This window comes from Gobio gobio (genome assembly GCF_949357685.1).
Source record: "Gobio gobio genome assembly, chromosome: 23".
NCBI classification, from domain to species: Eukaryota; Metazoa; Chordata; class Actinopteri; order Cypriniformes; family Gobionidae; genus Gobio; species Gobio gobio.
The window spans coordinates 44,561,278-44,583,777 of NC_137119.1; the positions used below are offsets into that span (position 1 = coordinate 44,561,278).

At 44.1% G+C, this 22,500-nt stretch overlaps 1 protein-coding gene across 4 annotated transcripts in view; it reads left to right on the top strand.

Annotated features, from left to right (window-relative positions):
• arhgap28 (Rho GTPase activating protein 28) overlaps positions 1-22,500 on the top strand; it is a 49,303-nt gene that overhangs the window by 9,260 nt on the left and 17,543 nt on the right. Inside the window, exons 1-3 of one of the 4 annotated variants that reach the window (XM_079806095.1) lie at positions 9,172-9,263; positions 20,603-20,781; positions 22,455-22,500. The exon at positions 22,455-22,500 is cut by the window's right edge and continues 175 nt beyond it. In XM_079806095.1, the coding sequence (XP_079662221.1) occupies positions 9,253-9,263; positions 20,603-20,781; positions 22,455-22,500 (236 nt within the window). In that variant the 5' untranslated portion in view covers positions 9,172-9,252. Of the gene's footprint in view, positions 1-9,171; positions 9,264-17,492; positions 17,804-20,602; positions 20,782-22,454 lie in introns of those variants that run through there. The other 3 variants (XM_079806096.1, XM_079806097.1, XM_079806094.1) reach the window with 3 other exon arrangements.

Below are 22,500 nucleotides of genomic sequence, written 5' to 3' on the forward strand. Positions count from 1 at the left end.
TGATGGCGTCGTCTCTATAACCGCTGATGGCGTCTCTATGACCCCTGATGGCGTCTCTATGACCCCTGATGGCGTCTCTATAACCCCTGATGGCGTCTCTATGACCCCTGATGGCATCTCTATGACCCCTGATGGCGTCTCTATGACCCCTGATGGCGTCTCTATAACCCCTGATGGCATCTCTATAACCCCTGATGGCGTCGTCTCTATAACCGCTGATGGCGTCTCTATGACCCCTGATGGCGTCTCTATGACCCCTGATGGCGTCGTCTCTATAACCGCTGATGGCGTCTCTATGACCCCTGATGGCGTCTCTATAACCCCTGATGGCGTCGTCTCTATAACCCCTGATGGCGTCGTCTCTATAACCCCTGATGGCGTCTCTATAACCCCTGATGGCGTCTCTATAACCCCTGATGGCGTCTCTATAACCCCTGATGGCGTCGTCTCTATAACCGCTGATGGCGTCTCTATGACCCCTGATGGCGTCTCTATGACCCCTGATGGCGTCGTCTCTATAACCGCTGATGGCATCTCTATGACCCCTGATGGCGTCTCTATGACCCCTGATGGCGTCTCTATAACCCCTGATGGCATCTCTATAACCCCTGATGGCGTCGTCTCTATAACCGCTGATGGCGTCTCTATGACCCCTGATGGCGTCTCTATAACCCCTGATGGCGTCGTCTCTATAACCCCTGATGGCGTCGTCTCTATAACCCCTGATGGCGTCTCTATAACCCCTGATGGCGTCTCTATAACCCCTGATGGCGTCTCTATAACCCCTGATGGCGTCGTCTCTATAACCGCTGATGGCGTCTCTATGACCCCTGATGGCGTCTCTATAACCCCCTGATGGCGTCTCTATAACCCCTGATGGCGTCTCTATGACCCCTGATGGCGTCTCTATAACCCCCTGATGGCGTCTCTATAACCCCTGATGGCGTCTCTATAACCGCTGATGGCGTCTCTATAACCCCTGATGGCGTCTCTATAACCCCTGATGGCGTCTCTATAACCGCTGATGGCGTCTCTATAACCCCTGATGGCGTCTCTATAACCCCTGATGGCGTCTCTATAACCGCTGATGGCGTCTCTATAACCCCTGATGGCGTCTCTATAACCCCTGATGGCGTCTCTATAACCGCTGATGGCGTCTCTATAACCCCTGATGGCGTCTCTATAACCGCTGATGGCGTCTCTATAACCGCTGATGGCGTCTCTATAACCCCTGATGGCGTCTCTATAACCGCTGATGGCGTCTCTATAACCCCCTGATGGCGTCTCTATAACCCCTGATGGCGTCTCTATAACCCCTGATGGCGTCTCTATGACCCCTGATGGCGTCTCTATGACCCCTGATGGCGTCTCTATGACCCCTGATGGCGTCTCTATAACCCCTGATGGCGTCTCTATGACCCCTGATGGCGTCTCTATGACCCCTGATGGCGTCTCTATGACCCCTGATGGCGTCTCTATAACCCCTGATGGCGTCTCTATAACCGCTGATGGCGTCTCTATAACCCCTGATGGCGTCGTCTCTATGACCCCTGATGGCGTCGTCTCTATAACCGCTGATGGCGTCTCTATGACCCCTGATGGCGTCTCTATAACCCCCTGATGGCGTCTCTATGACCCCTGATGGCGTCTCTATAACCCCTGATGGCGTCTCTATAACCCCTGATGGCGTCTCTATGACCCCTGATGGCGTCGTCTCTATAACCGCTGATGGCGTCTCTATGACCCCTGATGGCGTCTCTATAACCCCCTGATGGCGTCTCTATGACCCCTGATGGCGTCTCTATAACCCCTGATGGCATCTCTATAACCCCTGATGGCGTCGTCTCTATAACCGCTGATGGCGTCTCTATGACCCCTGATGGCGTCTCTATAACCCCTGATGGCGTCGTCTCTATAACCCCTGATGGCGTCTCTATAACCCCTGATGGCGTCTCTATAACCCCTGATGGCGTCTCTATAACCCCTGATGGCGTCGTCTCTATAACCGCTGATGGCGTCTCTATGACCCCTGATGGCGTCTCTATAACCCCTGATGGCGTCTCTATGACCCCTGATGGCATCTCTATGACCCCTGATGGCGTCTCTATAACCCCTGATGGCGTCTCTATAACCGCTGATGGCGTCTCTATAACCCCTGATGGCGTCTCTATAACCCCTGATGGCGTCTCTATAACCCCTGATGGCGTCTCTATAACCCCTGATGGCGTCTCTATAACCCCTGATGGCGTCTCTATAACCGCTGATGGCGTCTCTATAACCCCTGATGGCGTCTCTATAACCCCTGATGGCGTCTCTATAACCGCTGATGGCGTCTCTATAACCCCTGATGGCGTCTCTATAACCCCTGATGGCGTCTCTATAACCGCTGATGGCGTCTCTATAACCCCTGATGGCGTCTCTATAACCGCTGATGGCGTCTCTATAACCGCTGATGGCGTCTCTATAACCCCTGATGGCGTCTCTATAACCGCTGATGGCGTCTCTATAACCCCCTGATGGCGTCTCTATAACCGCTGATGGCGTCTCTATAACCGCTGATGGCGTCTCTATAACCCCTGATGGCGTCTCTATAACCGCTGATGGCGTCTCTATAACCCCTGATGGCGTCTCTATAACCCCTGATGGCGTCTCTATAACCCCTGATGGCGTCTCTATAACCCCTGATGGCGTCTCTATGACCGCTGATGGCGTCTCTATGACCCCTGATGGCGTCTCTATGACCCCTGATGGCGTCTCTATGACCCCTGATGGCGTCTCTATGACCCCTGATGGCGTCTCTATAACCCCTGATGGCGTCTCTATGACCCCTGATGGCGTCTCTATGACCCCTGATGGCGTCTCTATGACCCCTGATGGCGTCTCTATGACCCCTGATGGCGTCTCTATGACCCCTGATGGCGTCTCTATGACCCCTGATGGCGTCTCTATGACCCCTGATGGCGTCTCTATAACCCCTGATGGCGTCTCTATGACCCCTGATGGCATCTCTATGACCCCTGATGGCGTCTCTATAACCCCTGATGGCGTCTCTATAACCGCTGATGGCGTCTCTATAACCCCTGATGGCGTCTCTATAACCCCTGATGGCGTCTCTATAACCCCTGATGGCGTCTCTATAACCCCTGATGGCGTCTCTATAACCCCTGATGGCGTCTCTATAACCCCTGATGGCGTCTCTATAACCGCTGATGGCGTCTCTATAACCCCTGATGGCGTCTCTATAACCCCTGATGGCGTCTCTATAACCGCTGATGGCGTCTCTATAACCCCTGATGGCGTCTCTATAACCCCTGATGGCGTCTCTATAACCGCTGATGGCGTCTCTATAACCCCTGATGGCGTCTCTATAACCGCTGATGGCGTCTCTATAACCGCTGATGGCGTCTCTATAACCCCTGATGGCGTCTCTATAACCGCTGATGGCGTCTCTATAACCCCCTGATGGCGTCTCTATAACCCCTGATGGCGTCGTCTCTATAACCGCTGATGGCGTCTCTATGACCCCTGATGGCGTCTCTATAACCCCTGATGGCGTCGTCTCTATAACCCCTGATGGCGTCGTCTCTATAACCCCTGATGGCGTCTCTATAACCCCTGATGGCGTCTCTATAACCCCTGATGGCGTCTCTATAACCCCTGATGGCGTCGTCTCTATAACCGCTGATGGCGTCTCTATGACCCCTGATGGCGTCTCTATAACCCCCTGATGGCGTCTCTATAACCCCTGATGGCGTCTCTATGACCCCTGATGGCGTCTCTATAACCCCCTGATGGCGTCTCTATAACCCCTGATGGCGTCTCTATAACCGCTGATGGCGTCTCTATAACCCCTGATGGCGTCTCTATAACCCCTGATGGCGTCTCTATAACCGCTGATGGCGTCTCTATAACCCCTGATGGCGTCTCTATAACCGCTGATGGCGTCTCTATAACCCCTGATGGCGTCTCTATAACCGCTGATGGCGTCTCTATAACCGCTGATGGCGTCTCTATAACCCCTGATGGCGTCTCTATAACCGCTGATGGCGTCTCTATAACCCCCTGATGGCGTCTCTATAACCCCTGATGGCGTCTCTATAACCCCTGATGGCGTCTCTATGACCCCTGATGGCGTCTCTATGACCCCTGATGGCGTCTCTATGACCCCTGATGGCGTCTCTATGACCCCTGATGGCGTCTCTATAACCCCTGATGGCGTCTCTATGACCCCTGATGGCGTCTCTATGACCCCTGATGGCGTCTCTATGACCCCTGATGGCGTCTCTATAACCCCTGATGGCGTCTCTATAACCGCTGATGGCGTCTCTATAACCCCTGATGGCGTCGTCTCTATGACCCCTGATGGCGTCGTCTCTATAACCGCTGATGGCGTCTCTATGACCCCTGATGGCGTCTCTATAACCCCCTGATGGCGTCTCTATGACCCCTGATGGCGTCTCTATAACCCCTGATGGCGTCTCTATAACCCCTGATGGCGTCGTCTCTATAACCGCTGATGGCGTCTCTATGACCCCTGATGGCGTCGTCTCTATAACCGCTGATGGCGTCTCTATGACCCCTGATGGCGTCTCTATAACCCCCTGATGGCGTCTCTATGACCCCTGATGGCGTCTCTATAACCCCTGATGGCATCTCTATAACCCCTGATGGCGTCGTCTCTATAACCGCTGATGGCGTCTCTATGACCCCTGATGGCGTCTCTATAACCCCTGATGGCGTCGTCTCTATAACCCCTGATGGCGTCTCTATAACCCCTGATGGCGTCTCTATAACCCCTGATGGCGTCTCTATAACCCCTGATGGCGTCGTCTCTATAACCGCTGATGGCGTCTCTATGACCCCTGATGGCGTCTCTATGACCCCTGATGGCGTCTCTATGACCCCTGATGGCATCTCTATGACCCCTGATGGCGTCTCTATAACCCCTGATGGCGTCTCTATAACCGCTGATGGCGTCTCTATAACCCCTGATGGCGTCTCTATAACCCCTGATGGCGTCTCTATAACCCCTGATGGCGTCTCTATAACCCCTGATGGCGTCTCTATAACCCCTGATGGCGTCTCTATAACCGCTGATGGCGTCTCTATAACCCCTGATGGCGTCTCTATAACCCCTGATGGCGTCTCTATAACCGCTGATGGCGTCTCTATAACCCCTGATGGCGTCTCTATAACCCCTGATGGCGTCTCTATAACCGCTGATGGCGTCTCTATAACCCCTGATGGCGTCTCTATAACCGCTGATGGCGTCTCTATAACCGCTGATGGCGTCTCTATAACCCCTGATGGCGTCTCTATAACCGCTGATGGCGTCTCTATAACCCCCTGATGGCGTCTCTATAACCGCTGATGGCGTCTCTATAACCGCTGATGGCGTCTCTATAACCCCTGATGGCGTCTCTATAACCCCTGATGGCGTCTCTATAACCCCTGATGGCGTCTCTATGACCGCTGATGGCGTCTCTATGACCCCTGATGGCGTCTCTATGACCCCTGATGGCGTCTCTATGACCCCTGATGGCGTCTCTATAACCCCTGATGGCGTCTCTATAACCCCTGATGGCGTCTCTATGACCCCTGATGGCGTCTCTATGACCCCTGATGGCGTCTCTATGACCCCTGATGGCGTCTCTATGACCCCTGATGGCGTCTCTATGACCCCTGATGGCGTCTCTATGACCCCTGATGGCGTCTCTATAACCCCTGATGGCGTCTCTATGACCCCTGATGGCGTCTCTATGACCCCTGATGGCATCTCTATGACCCCTGATGGCGTCTCTATAACCCCTGATGGCGTCTCTATAACCGCTGATGGCGTCTCTATAACCCCTGATGGCGTCTCTATAACCCCTGATGGCGTCTCTATAACCCCTGATGGCGTCTCTATAACCCCTGATGGCGTCTCTATAACCCCTGATGGCGTCTCTATAACCCCTGATGGCGTCTCTATAACCGCTGATGGCGTCTCTATAACCCCTGATGGCGTCTCTATAACCCCTGATGGCGTCTCTATAACCGCTGATGGCGTCTCTATAACCCCTGATGGCGTCTCTATAACCCCTGATGGCGTCTCTATAACCGCTGATGGCGTCTCTATAACCCCTGATGGCGTCTCTATAACCGCTGATGGCGTCTCTATAACCGCTGATGGCGTCTCTATAACCCCTGATGGCGTCTCTATAACCGCTGATGGCGTCTCTATAACCCCCTGATGGCGTCTCTATAACCGCTGATGGCGTCTCTATGACCCCTGATGGCGTCTCTATAACCCCCTGATGGCGTCTCTATGACCCCTGATGGCGTCTCTATAACCGCTGATGGCGTCTCTATAACCGCTGATGGCGTCTCTATAACCGCTGATGGCGTCTCTATGACCCCTGATGGCGTCTCTATAACCGCTGATGGCGTCTCTATAACCCCTGATGGCGTCTCTATAACCGCTGATGGCGTCTCTATAACCCCTGATGGCGTCTCTATGACCCCTGATGGCGTCTCTATGACCCCTGATGGCGTCTCTATGACCCCTGATGGCGTCTCTATGACCCCTGATGGCGTCTCTATGACCCCTGATGGCGTCTCTATAACCCCTGATGGCGTCTCTATGACCCCTGATGGCGTCTCTATGACCCCTGATGGCGTCTCTATGACCCCTGATGGCGTCTCTATGACCCCTGATGGCGTCTCTATGACCCCTGATGGCGTCTCTATGACCCCTGATGGCGTCTCTATGACCCCTGATGGCGTCTCTATAACCCCTGATGGCGTCTCTATGACCCCTGATGGCGTCTCTATGACCCCTGATGGCGTCTCTATGACCCCTGATGGCGTCTCTATGACCCCTGATGGCGTCTCTATGACCCCTGATGGCGTCTCTATGACCCCTGATGGCGTCTCTATGACCCCTGATGGCGTCTCTATGACCCCTGATGGCGTCTCTATGACCCCTGATGGCGTCTCTATGACCCCTGATGGCGTCTCTATGACCCCTGATGGCGTCTCTATAACCCCCTGATGGCGTCTCTATAACCCCTGATGGCGTCTCTATAACCCCTGATGGCGTCTCTATAACCCCTGATGGCGTCTCTATAACCCCTGATGGCGTCTCTATAACCCCTGATGGCGTCTCTATAACCCCTGATGGCGTCTCTATAACCCCTGATGGCGTCTCTATGACCCCTGATGGCGTCTCTATGACCCCTGATGGCGTCTCTATAACCCCTGATGGCGTCTCTATAACCCCTGATGGCGTCTCTATAACCCCTGATGAACCCCTTGATTTGAGGAGTGATGATGATAATCTGGAGTATGATGTCAGAGGCGCTGTGGGGAGTCTCACGCATTTCAACCCGTTCACACGCCACACCTTGTATTTCTCGCGCAGACACATTTCCAGGATAATGCCCACCAAGTTGCGCTGCTATTAGAGGAATCAAGTGAGTTCAGAAGCCCTGCCACGCACCAGCCAATCAAATAAAAAATACAGCTACCGAACAGCCAATCAGAAAATAGCATTGCTGTATCCGGGTAAGATTTAGATATTCCCGCAACAACGTTTACATTCTGCCACCTACTGGTGGTTTAGTTTAATGTTTTCTTTCCAACATTTCTTATTTGTATATTAAAAAATATTTAAAACAATCTCATAACATTTTTCAGTGTAAATGATTTAATTTGATTGGCATTAGCCCTACAGTGTCTTATTCTAATTTAATTTATTGATCAAATTTGAGAATATAAAATGAAAGCTGAAGCATAGCCTATATTTAATTAGATTATGGGAAAATGCCCTTCATAAAAGGGGAAAATATCAAAGATATGCAGATTTAAATATCTCAAAGCCGATTGAACACTGGTGAGAATATTGCTTCAGAATAAATTATATGTACAACACAGTAAATTCTGAAAAGAAATATTCCAAGTTATTATGGATTATTCATTTGCCTCTTCCCTGACATCTTTGAAACAGAGAAATGCAAGAATTAATACTATGCACACACACAGAAATGTTGAATTAAATAAAAAAATTATTTATTTATACAAAGAAAGTCTACCCCCCCCCCCACACTTCGTTCAAAACTTGAGAGCTCTTCAGTCATTTTTGACCAAAATATTTTCCGTTTAGCTTTATTAGAATTCTTTACGTCACCAGAACGGTCCGAAACTTGCCATGTGAACACACAAATACATTAAACATTAAATCAGTCAGTGGCAAATATCGGGACCTGAGAACGCATCAGGTGTCTGAATATTAAACCGCAAAAAGAATATTTCCATACGAATCCTGCGTGTGTCTGTGTGAATGAGTGGTGCAGACGCGCAGTTTACTTTACCTCACACACACTTCATCTCCGGAGCTCTGAGAGTCACTTCATCAGCATTCGAGAAAACTCCCGTCATAACCAAAGCCGATTGGAAAGACGTTGTTCGTAGAGCTGGGCGATAAATCGATATGTATCGCGATAGACACGTAATCGATATCAATAAAAAATGCGTTCGATAATTTATTTTTTTCTTCATGGGAAGAAACCAGAGGTTGCAAAGTAAGTTTGGTCCCACTGACACACACTTTCTCACACTCACACTCTCTCAAACCCACTCACACACTCAATCACACACACACACACACACACATATCAAACTTAAATTTGGAACACAACTCGTTTATATTTATGGCTTCGTGTTTCTGAAAATATATATTTCATATAAAAATTGAAAGTATTTCTGTGCCTTTAATAACAATAAACATAAAATTCTGTAAACGTACTGCGTCTTTAAAAAGAGCTCAAACTTCAGTCTGTGACCCAAAGATTCAAGATCTATGAGTTTAAGTTGGTCATTTCATATTAAAGTCCATGCTCAAAAAGTCAATCAATGGATTATAACTACAGCAGAAATATAATTTAGTGGCATAAAATCCCCTAAATTGAAAATATTAACTAAAAGACATTGTCGAACTAAAATATAGTGTATTAATTTAATTGAAATAAACTAAGATGTCAGGTAGTCGTCTGGGCTGGTGTTTGTGTAGTGTGTAGAAACTCTTCCAGATCAGGGGCTGATCCCAGATCAGTGAGTGACATCAATGCTGTCAGACGGCATTCCAGCCCAGAGGAATGAGCACGGAAGAGCAGCGGCGTTCCCGTCACTCAGCCTCCGCACGGACATGAGCGCACACACACACACACACACACGCCGGCATGCACAGGTAATCCCGGAGCTCCACTACTGAAGATGATCAAGAGGTTAGATATCACTAATGCTGTGCTGTTGGTGTCAGAAGAGATTCATATTCACACTCTGATCTGTGTGTTAATTCATGTTTAATGAGGCTCATCACTCTTACCAGTGAAGAATCTCTCACATCCGCAGATTTTTCCATTGGAAAACGGTTCTTTCGGGATCTTCTCCGGCTTTTAAACACGCTTTATTGTGTAAGTGGACATTAGGAACGCAGAAACCAAAACAAAGGAGATTTATGGGCTGTTTTTCTCACTGTGAGGCCAGAGCAAACCTGTTCTTGTGGCGGACGAGCGGAGGTGTTTTTGTGTAAATGAGTTATTGGAAGTGTGTGTGTGTGTGTGTGTGTGTGTGAGCTGCTTTGCATGAACGTGAGGGGGCACTATTTGAATGGTAAATTGGTACCGTTGGTGAGAACCTCAAAGGCCGTTTCTCATGTGCTTTATAAATGATTCTCCTGTCAGAGTTTGATGTAATCTGATCGTGTGTGTGTGTGTGTGTGTGAGAGCTGGGATCTGCCGTGGCCGTGATGAGTGACAGGTACGAGTGTTTGGTGAGCGCTGGGCTTCTTCCGCTCCGTCTGAGAGGCTAATAGGAAGTTAATGTGGTGTTATTGATTTCTGAGGGTGTGTTCAGGGTAATATAGAGCATTATACAGCACACGCTTCATTATACAGCTCGGACTTTACAATCGCTTTAGCCAAAACAGGAAGTTTGAGTGGCAGTGGACTTCCTGTCTGAGTTCTGAGAGCACACTTAGGCTCTCGCGCTAGGGTTTCTGCTGCATAAATGCACACAATTTGAGGATCAGGATGATTTGTTTTGTTTTGAAAGAAAGAAATACATTTATGTAGCAAGAACGCATTAAATTAGGGCTGCGCAATATATCGAAATATCGCAATATGCATATGGCAAGGGCACGCAATATCTGAATGATTTTAATAAGCTACTTTGTGGAAAGTGTACGCTTTAGGTTGCCACATATATCAGAGAATAGACTGGGCACACGACTGTCACTCATGTGACTTGCTTGACGTTAAAAAGAGTTATTAAACGCAATAAGTTGCGAAAAACAGCTCCTTGCAGTTTCGTGCTGATACACACACCGAAACGTGCGCGATACAATATCGTATCGCATTTTTCTTCAATATTGCACAGCCCTACTTTAAATTGGTCAAAAATGACGGTAAAGACAAAAAATGCTGAAAATGAACACATTGACACTGTAGATGATACATTCCAGGGCTCCAGACTGCGACCACAACGGTTTGGTGAGCATTCTGTGCTGAGTGGCCAATCACATCTTTTGTTGATGTGTTGTGTTACAGTGGAAAGACCTCACGAGTCTGAGCGGCGAAATACACATCAGAAACATAGACTGTAAAATAATATGTGTATAGAATGTAAACGAATGAGTTATAAATTCTTTCTAACTTTTTACTCAACTTTTTACTTTTAATGTTTTAACTCAACATCTGTGCAGTTTTGGGAGTATTTAATATCATTTTTACATTTATATAAATAAATATATTTTTAAATGGATTTTCACACAAAATCTGTTTTTTTTTTAAATGTAAAATTCACTTTATAAAAGACCCAAATTTCTAACTTTCATTCGTGGGGATAACATGGATAATTTGACATGGTTTAGTGTAAGATTTTTTGGTTAAAATAAAGGTCTGCCGAGCTCCACTATTTGCTATTTGACTCTCTTCACAAGTATTTTTCAGGTGGATTCATCTCTAAATGTTATGAAATCACAATTATAACAATTAAAATTCATTAATTTTGTCAAAGTTTAGCTTTTTTTTTTTACTGAAAAAAATATTTTTTTCAATGTTACATTACGATTACAATCAAACCTGAATTGGTCTAAAGTCTTTAGAGTTTATCATTTATTTCAAACATCTGATTTTCTTATAATTCTACAAATGTAATCTACACTTCAGTTACTGTAACAGAACAAACATTAACAGAAATGAACAGTTATATTACATATTGAGTAAAAAATACACAACATGAACATCAAAATGCAATCAACTGAACAGCAATAACAAATGTGTGTGTGTGTGTGTGTGTGTGTGTGTGTGTGTGTGTGTGTGTGTGTGAGAGAGCGTGATAATTTTGCATTGTGGATGTTTTCTGCATTGTTGGAAGTGTGCCGCTTCATGTCTGTGTGTGTGTGTGTGTGTGTGTGAGAGCGTGATAATTTTGCATTGTGGATGTTTTCTGCATTGTTGGAAGTGTGCCGCTTCATGTCTGTGTGTGTGTGTGTGTGTGTGTGTGTGTGTGTGAGCGTGATAATTTTGCATTGTGGATGTTTTCTGCATTGTTGGAAGTGTGCCGCTTCATGTCTGTGTGTGTGTGTTCTGTGTTGTTTCTGTTTTTGAGGATGAATTTTGTCTATTTTCTAAGCCCTGAGTGTGACTTTTTTTTGTCACACAAACATAAAAACAGAATCAATCCAATGAATGTTTTTATTTGTAGATCTAGAGAGTGTTGACCCCCGTACGAAGCCTCATGCCATTTGGACAAAGGGAACTTTTTTTTAAATTTGAGCAAACGTCCTTTGGGGTCAGAAAAGACCAGAAGACCCTAGAAGGGTAAGAGCTCTTTAGACAGGACTAGGGAAGAATAAAAAGAAAAGAAAACGTAATTGCGACTTTTATCTCGCTATTCTGACTTTTCCTCACAATAATTGTGATATACACTCGAAATTCAGTCTTTCCTCCTCAGAATTGGACTTTATAACTTGCAATTGTGAGTTTATATCACACAACTCTGAGAAAAGTCAATTCACCCTTCGCCGTGAGTTTGATTGACCAATCACAGCACCCGAATCGGCCGGTTTGTCCGACAGAGCACTCAGGAGAGTTAGTCGTGGACATGAACTCAGAAAAACGCTGTGTACTGACGTCTCTCCGCAGTTGATACGACATTTCCTTTAGCGTTCATTCATGTTTATTTGATTATCAATGAAGGGTCAAGGCTTGTCGGACATAGCAACAGTAACTAAAGGGGGCGGGTCTTTGCGAACGGTCAAGTGCGGGAAAAAGTCAGAATTGCGAGATATAAACTCACAATAAAGTCTTTTCCAGGACGAGTGGGAACCCTCAGTTGGTGTTGGGGTTTACCTTGAATACATTTTCACTCATTAAATCTTAATAGATTACATTTTGAAGTATTTTCTTTTGAAAAATCATACACTCTAAAAAATGCTGGGTTAAAAACAAGCCAAGTTGGGTTGAAAATGGACTAACCCAGCAATTGGGTTGTTTTAACCCAGTGAATGGGTTGTTTTAACCCAGCAATTGGGTTGTTTTAACCCAGCGAATGGTTTGTTTTAACCCAGCAATTGGGTTGTTTTAACACAGCGATTGGGTTGTTTTAACCCAGCAATTGGGTTGTTTTAACACAGCAATTGGGTTGTTTTAACACAGTGAATGGGTTGTTTTAACCCAGCAATTGGGTTGTTTTAACACAGTGAATGGGTTGTTTTAACACAGCAATTGGGTTGTTTTAACCCAGCGAATGGGTTGTTTTAACCCAGCGAATGGTTTGTTTTAACCCAGCGAATGGTTTGTTTTAACCCAGCGAATGGTTTGTTTTAACCCAGCAATTGGGTTGTTTTAACCCAGCGAATGGTTTGTTTTAACCCAGCGAATGGTTTGTTTTAACCCAGCGATTGGGTTGTTTTAACCCAGCGAATGGGTTGTTGTTTTAACACAGTGAATGGGTTGTTGTTTTAACCCAGCGAATGGTTTGTTTTAACCAAGCAATTGGGTTGTTTTAACCCAGCGAATGGTTTGTTTTAACCCAGCGAATGGTTTGTTTTAACACAGCAATTGGGTTGTTTTAACGCAGCGATTGGGTTGTTGTTTTAACACAGCGATTGGGTTGTCGTTTTAACACAGCAATTGGGTTGTTTTAACCCAGTGAATGGGTTGTTTTAACCCAGCGAATGGTTTGTTTTAACACAGCAATTGGGTTGTTTTAACCCAGCGAATGGTTTGTTTTAACCCAGCGAATGGTTTGTTTTAACCAAGCAATTGGGTTGTTTTAACCCAGCGAATGGTTTGTTTTAACCAAGCAATTGGGTTGTTTTAACCCAGCGAATGGTTTGTTTTAACACAGTGAATGGGTTGTTTTAACCAAGCAATTGGGTTGTTTTAACCCAGCGAATGGTTTGTTTTAACACAGCAATTGGGTTGTTTTAACCCAGCAATTGGGTTGTTTTAACCCAGCGAATGGTTTGTTTTAACACAGTGAATGGGTTGTTTTAACCCAGCGAATGGTTTGTTTTAACACAGCAATTGGTTTGTTTTAACACAGCAATTGGGTTGTTTTAACCCAGCGAATGGTTTGTTTTAACACAGCAATTGGGTTGTTTTAACCCAGCGAATGGTTTGTTTTAACACAGTGAATGGGTTGTTTTAACCAAGCAATTGGGTTGTTTTAACCCAGCGAATGGTTTGTTTTAACCCAGCGAATGGTTTGTTTTAACACAGCAATTGGGTTGTTTTAACCCAGCAATTGGGTTGTTTTAACCCAGCGAATGGTTTGTTTTAACCCAGCGAATGGGTTGTTTTAACACAGCGATTGGGTTGTTTTAACCCAGCGAATGGTTTGTTTTAACACAGCAATTGGGTTGTTTTAACCCAGCGACTGGTTTGTTTTAACCCAGCGACTGGTTTGTTTTAACACAGCGAATGGGTTGTTTTAACCCAGCGAATGGTTTGTTTTAACACAGCAATTGGGTTGTTTTAACCCAGCGAATGGTTTGTTTTAACCCAGCGAATGGTTTGTTTTAACACAGCAATTGGGTTGTTTTAACCCAGCGAATGGTTTGTTTTAACCCAGCGAATGGTTTGTTTTAACCCAGCGAATGGTTTGTTTTAACACAGCAATTGGGTTGTTTTAACCCAGCGATTGGGTTGTTTTAACACAGTGAATGGGTTGTTGTTTTAACACAGTGAATGGGTTGTTGTTTTAACCCAGCGAATGGTTTGTTTTAACCCAGCGAATGGTTTGTTTTAACACAGCAATTGGGTTGTTTTAACGCAGCGATTGGGTTGTCGTTTTAACCCAGCGAATGGTTTGTTTTAACCCAGCGATTGGGTTGTTTTAACACAGTGAATGGGTTGTTGTTTTAACACAGCGAATGGGTTGTTGTTTTAACCCAGCGAATGGTTTGTTTTAACCCAGCGAATGGTTTGTTTTAACACAGCAATTGGGTTGTTTTAACGCAGCGATTGGGTTGTCGTTTTAACACAGCAATTGGGTTGTTTTAACCCAGCGAATGGTTTGTTTTAACACAGCAATTGGGTTGTTTTAACCCAGCGAATGGTTTGTTTTAACACATCAATTGGGTTGTTTTAACACAGCGATTGGGTTGTCGTTTTAACACAGCAATTGGGTTGTTTTAACCCAGTGAATGGGTTGTTTTAACCCAGCGAATGGTTTGTTTTAACACAGCAATTGGGTTGTTTTAACCCAGCGAATGGTTTGTTTTAACCCAGCGAATGGTTTGTTTTAACCCAGCGAATGGTTTGTTTTAACACAGCAATTGGGTTGTTTTAACCCAGCGAATGGTTTGTTTTAACCCAGCGAATGGTTTGTTTTAACCAAGCGATTGGGTTGTTTTAACACAGCGATTGGGTTGTTTTAACACAGTGAATGGGTTGTTGTTTTAACACAGTGAATGGGTTGTTTTAACCCAGCGAATGGTTTGTTTTAACACAGTGAATGGGTTGTTTTAACACAGCAATTGGGTTGTTTTAATCCAGCGAATGGTTTGTTTTAACCAAGCGATTGGGTTGTTTTAACACAGCGATTGGGTTGTTTTAACCCAGCGAATGGGTTGTTGTTTTAACACAGTGAATGGGTTGTTTTAACCAGCGATTGGGTTGTTGTTTTAACGCAGCGATTGGGTTGTTGTTTTAACACAGCGATTGGGTTGTTGTTTTAACACAGCGATTGGGTTGTTTTAACCCAGCGGTTGGGTTAAATGTTTGCTTAAAACAACCCAATTTCTGGGTTAGTCCATTTTCAACCCAACTTGGGTTGTTTTTAACCCAGCATTTTTTAGAGTGTAGTTTCACCCGCATCTGAATATAGTAAAGCCTCGCGGTATGTGTGATTGTCAGCGAGTTATGATCTTGTTCTATTGATCGAGCTCTACGAGCGGCGCTCTTGAAAGTGTCCCGTGGATTCTGAAGGAGTGTTTGTGGTCCGGTCATCATGAGTGGCCGAGACGGCTGGACACCAGCGCTCTCAGTCATTACTGCTCCATTAGCCCGTCTCCAGCCGCTCTATCGATCTGTTTTCCAGCAGGTCCTCTAGCTAATGCTCCGGCTTTTAAGCGGCTGAAGTGCTGACGGTGGAGAAGTGCTCGGGGTAAGTTGGGCCGTGCTGATTGAATATAGTGCGTGTGGTGAGATTCCAGCTGTGGATATAGATGGGGTTGAGTTCGGTGCTGTTGGAATCCGGACTCTAAAGGTATTTTTAGACGGCAGATGTTTCTCTTTAAGACTTCGGGAGGAAAGACGCTTGCGTTCCCGATGGATTCGGGATAGTTTATGCCGCCCGGAGAGGGAAAACAAACCCGCGAGCCAATATTGAGACGCTTGGCACGGCCGCTCTGATGAAAGGGCCTGTTTGATTCGATTAGATGAACGACCCTCTCCTCGCCCTCATCAGAAGTTTGAGCAGCTCTGTATGTTTGCGTTCCTGGAGGAATGAGCTCATGATTTCGGACACGTGTTTTGAGTTTAGTTTGACCTACATTCATCACGGGGGGCTGCGGGACGTCATCATGAAAGCCATCGCTTTAAATTAGGATCTGATATCCTTCACTTTACTGTAGGCTGACAAACGGGTTCATATGTAGCCTAAAATGTCTACTTCTAACATGTGGCCCTGGAGCCCAAAACCAGTCCTGCGTCTCACGATACATCATCAAAATGATCCATTTTTATATCATATAAAGAAAATATATTTATTTTCATATAAAGATCATGTTCCATGTAAAAGTCCTACTGTAAATATATCATAAATGTATTATTAGTAGTAATATTCTTCATTTGCACCACTTTAAAGGAGATTTTCTCAATATTTAGATTATTTTGCACCCTCAGATTCCAGATTTTCAAATATTGTAATCCTAATCCTAATATTAGGAAAGCTTATTTATTCAGCTTTCAGATGATGCATACATCTCAATTTAAAAACAAAATTGACCCTTATGACTAATCTAGACCTAAATAAAATGTGTGTATATTACAAGATATGTTGTATTTTTTTTAGTTTTAGTAGATTTTTGTTCCTGAAATCCACCCTTCTGCTGGGATCAGTATCATTTTTAGGGATCAAAGGTAATCCCAATCTTACTAAAGAGTTTTGAACAACACAAACTGATGATTTGATCCAGATCACAACCAATTTTCTTTCTTTTGAACCAATGTTCAAGATTTGAGTGTGAACAACTGACCCTTAAATCTCAATTCTGAGTGGGGTCACTAAAACTGAATACTTTTATTCATCAAGGACGCATTAAACTGATCAAAAGTGACAGTAAAGACACTTATAATGCTACAAAACATTCAAATAAATGCCTTTGAGCTTTCTAATCATCAAAGAATCCTGAGAATGCAATGCATCTCAGTTCTGACTTTTCTACCAGAGTTATAGGGATCTCAATATGGCTCTGTGAGTAAATTTGACATATTTTTAATGGTCGCACTTTTTCTGAAGTTTCAAAGTTTGCATGCCTGTAACTCCAGAAGTATTAAAGATATCTTAATATCCTTTTAGATTATGGTTGTCAACAAACTTTCATTTTGGTTTCCTAATTTTCAAGTCCCTATATGATTAATTCCCAGAGTTATAGGGATCTCAATGTGGCTACACGAGTAAATTTGACCAATTGTTGTAGTTTTATTGTTCTGTTGTGGCGGAAACAGCGCGGCTGATTGAGTGAAATGTTTGTTTAAGCTGGAGCTGTGGTGTTGGGAATGTTGTTGTGGTCATTAGCCACATCTGGAAGCAGTTTTCCTAAATAACTGGTTTCTGTGTGTGTGAATGAGCAGAGCAGAGATGAGCTTTAGGAAGAGCTGTAAACGGAGAACACAATGGACATATAATGACATGAGAGAGGGAGAGAGAGCGGTCAGATGGGTGGGTGGAGACACACACACACACACACACACACACACACACAAGCGGAGGAAACCCTCAGCGCGTCTGCGAGTGTCGTCTTGTTCTCCGCAGATGTCTCTCCGTCCGCTGTGTGTTCTGTATGACTCTGAACAGGACCTGATGGAGAGCACGCACATGCTCCTGAAGCTCTTCAGATCAGATTCAGTCCTCTGGAGATCCTGAATGTCCTCCAACGCTGTGGATTTATGGAGTTTACACAGGACCTGATTGACGCCGTCAGCTGGATTCGGTTCTAGTTGCTTTCGGACGTTTGGCGGTTCATAGCTTCTGAATCCTGACTTCATATCCAGTGTTGGTCTACACACACACACACACACACACACACACAGTGAGTCTGAAGATGCTTGAGTTGCTGAATAACGACATGAGTGTGAGGAGATCTTGTGTGTTTGGTGTGTAGAAATCGAGCTTTTGCTTGGTTTATTTGTGTGCATCTGGGAATGGAGTTGACAACTTCTGGAAAGGAAAATAAGGGACAATTGTGGTTCGTTATAGGACAATAAGCGACACACAGTGTGTAATTTCAGTGTGTGTGTTTCCTAAGACATTTGGGTCATTCCGTGTCAAAATCAACCAAATTTCAGACACTTTCCCGGCTCAAAACGTTTTATATTGTTCTTTTATTTTTCTGAAGAAAGATGTATAAGTGAAGAAAAAAAAGGCTAAATATTAAATACGACGGATGTATATTTCCTGAGTAATTCTATATTTTGTAGAGAAGGGGTCAGGGTGATGATTTGGAGTCAGAAAACGACTTTAGAACAGCATTATTTAATTTTCTTAGAGATTGGTGTGTCTGGAAAAAGCACAAACCAAAGTTTGCATGCCTGTAACTCCAGAAGTATTAAAGATATCTTAATATCCGTTTAGATTCTGGTTGTCAACAAACTTTTCTTCTGGTTTCCTGATTTTTAAGGCCTTATATGGTTAATTCCCAGAGTTATAGGGATCTCAATGTGACTCTGTTAGTAAATGTGACACATTTTTAATGGTCGCACTTTTTCTGAAGTTTCAAAGTTTGCATGCCTGTAATTCCAGAAGTATAAAATATATCTTAATATCCGTTTAGATTCTGATTCTTAACAAACTTTTATATTGTGGTTTCCTAATTTTTAAGGCCTTATATGGTTAATTCCCAGAGTTTAGTGGGATCTCAATGTGGCTCCAGGAGTAAATTTGACACATTTTTAATGGTCACACTTTTTCTGAAGAAAAATGAATGTTGAAACTAGTTTTGTTAATCAACACAATTGAATATTTCTGTCCGAGTGCCATAAATAGTATTTTTCCAAAGTTTGTGAGCCTGTAACTCTAAAAAATGTCTTAATGTCCTTAGATTGTCATTCTTGATAAACATTTATTTTGTAGTCTTCATTGTAAAGGTCATTTGTGACCCTGGACCACAAAACCAGTCATAAGATGTATACATCATCTGAAAGCTGAATAAATAATCTTTCCATATATGGTTTGTTTGGACAATATTTGGCCGAACTATTTGAAAATCTGGAATCTGAGGGTGCAAAAAAATCTAAATATTGAGAAAATCTCCTTGAAAGTTGTGAACAGATGCACTTTTATGATGAATGGATGCACTTTTATGATGGATAGATGCACTTTTATGATGGACAGATGCACTTTTATGATGGATAGATGCACTTTTATGATGGATAGATGCACTTTTATGATGATAGAGGCACTTTTATGATGGACAGATGCACTTTTATGATGACAGATGCACTTTTATGATGGACAGATGCACTTTTATGATGGACAGATGCACTTTTATGATGATAGAGGCACTTTTATGATGGATAGATGCACTTTTATGATGGACAGATGTACTTTTATGATGGATAGATGCACTTTTATGATGGACAGATGCACTTTTATGATGGATAGATGCACTTTTATGATGGACAGATGCACTTTTATGATGGACAGATGCACTTTTATGATGGACAGATGCACTTTTATGATGGACAGATGCACTTTTATGATGGACAGATGCACTTTTATGATGGACAGATGTACTTTTATGATGGACAGATGCACTTTTATGATGGACAGATGTACTTTTATGATGGACAGATGCACTTTTATGATGGACAGATGTACTTTTATGATGGATAGATGTACTTTTATGATGGATAGATGTACTTTTATGATGGACAGATGCACTTTTATGATGGACAGATGTGCTTTTATGATGGATGAAATCACTGTTGATTGCAGGCACGGGTCGCGAAGCGCAGTCGACGTCAGAGGCAGTTTCTGTTGGATATAATGTGGCTCCATGTTCAAATTGTTGAATTTCACCCATTTTCTATATATAGCTACACCAACGGATATTAAATATCATCAACCTCTTCAAAACGATAAACTTGAAAGCATAATAACTGAACGTTTTTAACAATGGCTCTAAAAATTTGGAGCTAAATGTTGTTTGCAGTCATGTATGAATAAAAGAAAGAGAACTTGGAGGATTAATATGGGCTGCTTTTGGTGCTTTAGAGTTTATTGGCTATTTATGAGGTCCAGGAATACGCTAAAGTTACTGATGTTACAGTAGTGAAGACGTGCGTTTGGTCAGCTGTGAGTTGAGCGCTGTAGTTCTGTAGGATCCTCGCGTGTTCGGCTCAGATGGAAAGAGAAACTAAAGCGAGGCTGAAGGAATGTGTGCAGGAAGTGACTCGAGCCGATCCACACACTCGTTGTGTTTTTCCAGATTAAGCTTTGAGTGAAAATTGCGTTTCCATTGAAGGCTTGATGTGTGTAAACTGAGGCAGGGACTTTTGAAGGCAATTAGTTGTTGATGTAACACAATTCAGGCTCCATCTGGTCGATAACTTCCTCTAAATGACGCCGGCTCACTTCCTGCCGCTGAGAGATATCATCATCATCATCATCAGCAGCAGCAGCTCCTATAGCCTTATCAATATTTGATAAAGCCAGAGAGATGGAGCTGGTCTTCTCTGCAGTATTTGAGCTTTCCTCCATCACTGAACATGAGTTCTGATTCTGATCGGACACATCTTTCCTCTGATGATTGACTGGTGTTCTGATTCTGATCGGACACATCTTTCCTCTGATGATTGATTGACTGGTCTTCTTCCCTGTGTGTGGGCAGGAAAGCGCAGTACCAGAGGAAAGGCGGTGGCATGAGTTTGCCCGGCGCCGGTTCTCCGTCCTCTCCGGAGCGCTCCATGTCCCGCGACTCCATGGAGGATTACTGGAGCGAGGTGAAGCACATCCAGGACGACCATCAGGAGAGACACGAGGAGCTGGTGGAGCGGACCAGTTCAGACGGTGCGTAGCGATTTACACCGTCAGGCCAAGCGGTTACACCACCCGTGATGTTTATTAGTGCTGTCAAATACATAATGATCACGCATATAAAGACCAAATTAGACCGATATATCGGCCGATATTTGCGTTCGCCGAAATTTTTTCCCTGCATTATTTCCAGACAGGCGTCCACAGGGCAGCTCTCACCGTCTTCAAACTCTCTCGCTCTCCCTCGCGCATATTAATCAAAATCAACTGAGAATTGACACGATGGTAAAGGTGGAAAGACTGAAGATTCACGTGGAGCATTGGGAGATTTTCTCCTGAATTACCGCTGGTGTTGCTCTAGAGATTCAGTGAAGTGCACCTACACTCTAAACAATGCTGGGTTAAAAATAACCCAAGTTGGGTTGAAAATGGACTAACCCATCAATTGGGTTGTTTTAAGCAAACATTTAACCCAACCGCTGGGTCAAAACAACCCAATTGCTGGGTTAGTCCATATTCAACCCAACTTAGGTTATTTTTAACCCAGCATTTTTTTTAGAGTGTAGCCATTAAATGACTAGGTTGTAAATAGTTGTTAAATGAAGTATAGTGCAGTCAGTGTGCACTTTATTATGCTGCTCGCTTGTTGATACTGTGTGCAATAGTGTCATTATTTAAATATTTATTTTCAGAATTTATATTTTATTTTTAACGTTTTTACTATTTGTTAAATTATATATTTTTTTTAGTTCAATAAATGTTCCTTTTTTAAATTGTAAATTTTAATTGTTATCCTGATCATTGTGTCATTTTTATGATGTAAATTGAGGGAGCAAAAGCAGAATCGGCTCCAAATATCAGCTCCAGAAAATCGGCAGCCCGTATCGTCATCGGCTAAGGCTGATGAAAATAAAATCGGTATCGGCACTAAAAAATTAATATCGGTCGATCGCTAATGCTACGTCATCGACATCCGTCGAAGGGCTGTTCCAATGTCGAGGATCCTCGGAATTTCAATCAAGGTCTGAGTCCTTCGTTCGAAAAATATGCCATATACAGGAAAGCAAACGAGTAGCCTTCGCGCTCTCAAATCACCCACAATCCTATGCGGCAGCTTTGCTATCTTGTTCAAAAATACAAAATATCGGACGTTGGCGGAGTCGGAGCGTTAACGGGGCAATACGCTTTCAAGTGTAAGTATTTACGTTACCAAACATTTGTTATAACCGTAGTAAATATAAGCAAAGTTTAACGTTTAAATGCCAGTACAAATTACAACCGTATTTATATTATACAAATGACGTTATTGATGGCTAACGGACCTTTCCACTGACTTAATGACGTGCACATGCTAGCCTGTTCTCCGAATGCTAAAGAGGAGCCTCGCCTCGCCTCTGAAGGAAGAGGAAGGACCAGTCTTAGAGGAAGTGTCCTTGACATTGAGAAACACATATTATGTCTATGGCCAAAACCATTCACACACTTTTTGCTAACTGGCAAGCAGCATTAGCAGCTCGCCTGGCGTTTTGCGCGTCGGTGTGCACTCTCACATTATGCCATTTTGATTTTCCTTACAATTGTATGACATGTTTATCTTTTTGTATCTTTTTTCAAAATGTAATGACTTGCTGTTGACATTGTTGACTAAACGCCATCATGATTCTGTCTCGTGTGATCCCAGTCTAATCAGTGTGTGATTGGTTTAGAGGCGGAGCTTGAGGAGGCGTGGCTCCAGGAGGCGGGGCTGTCCAC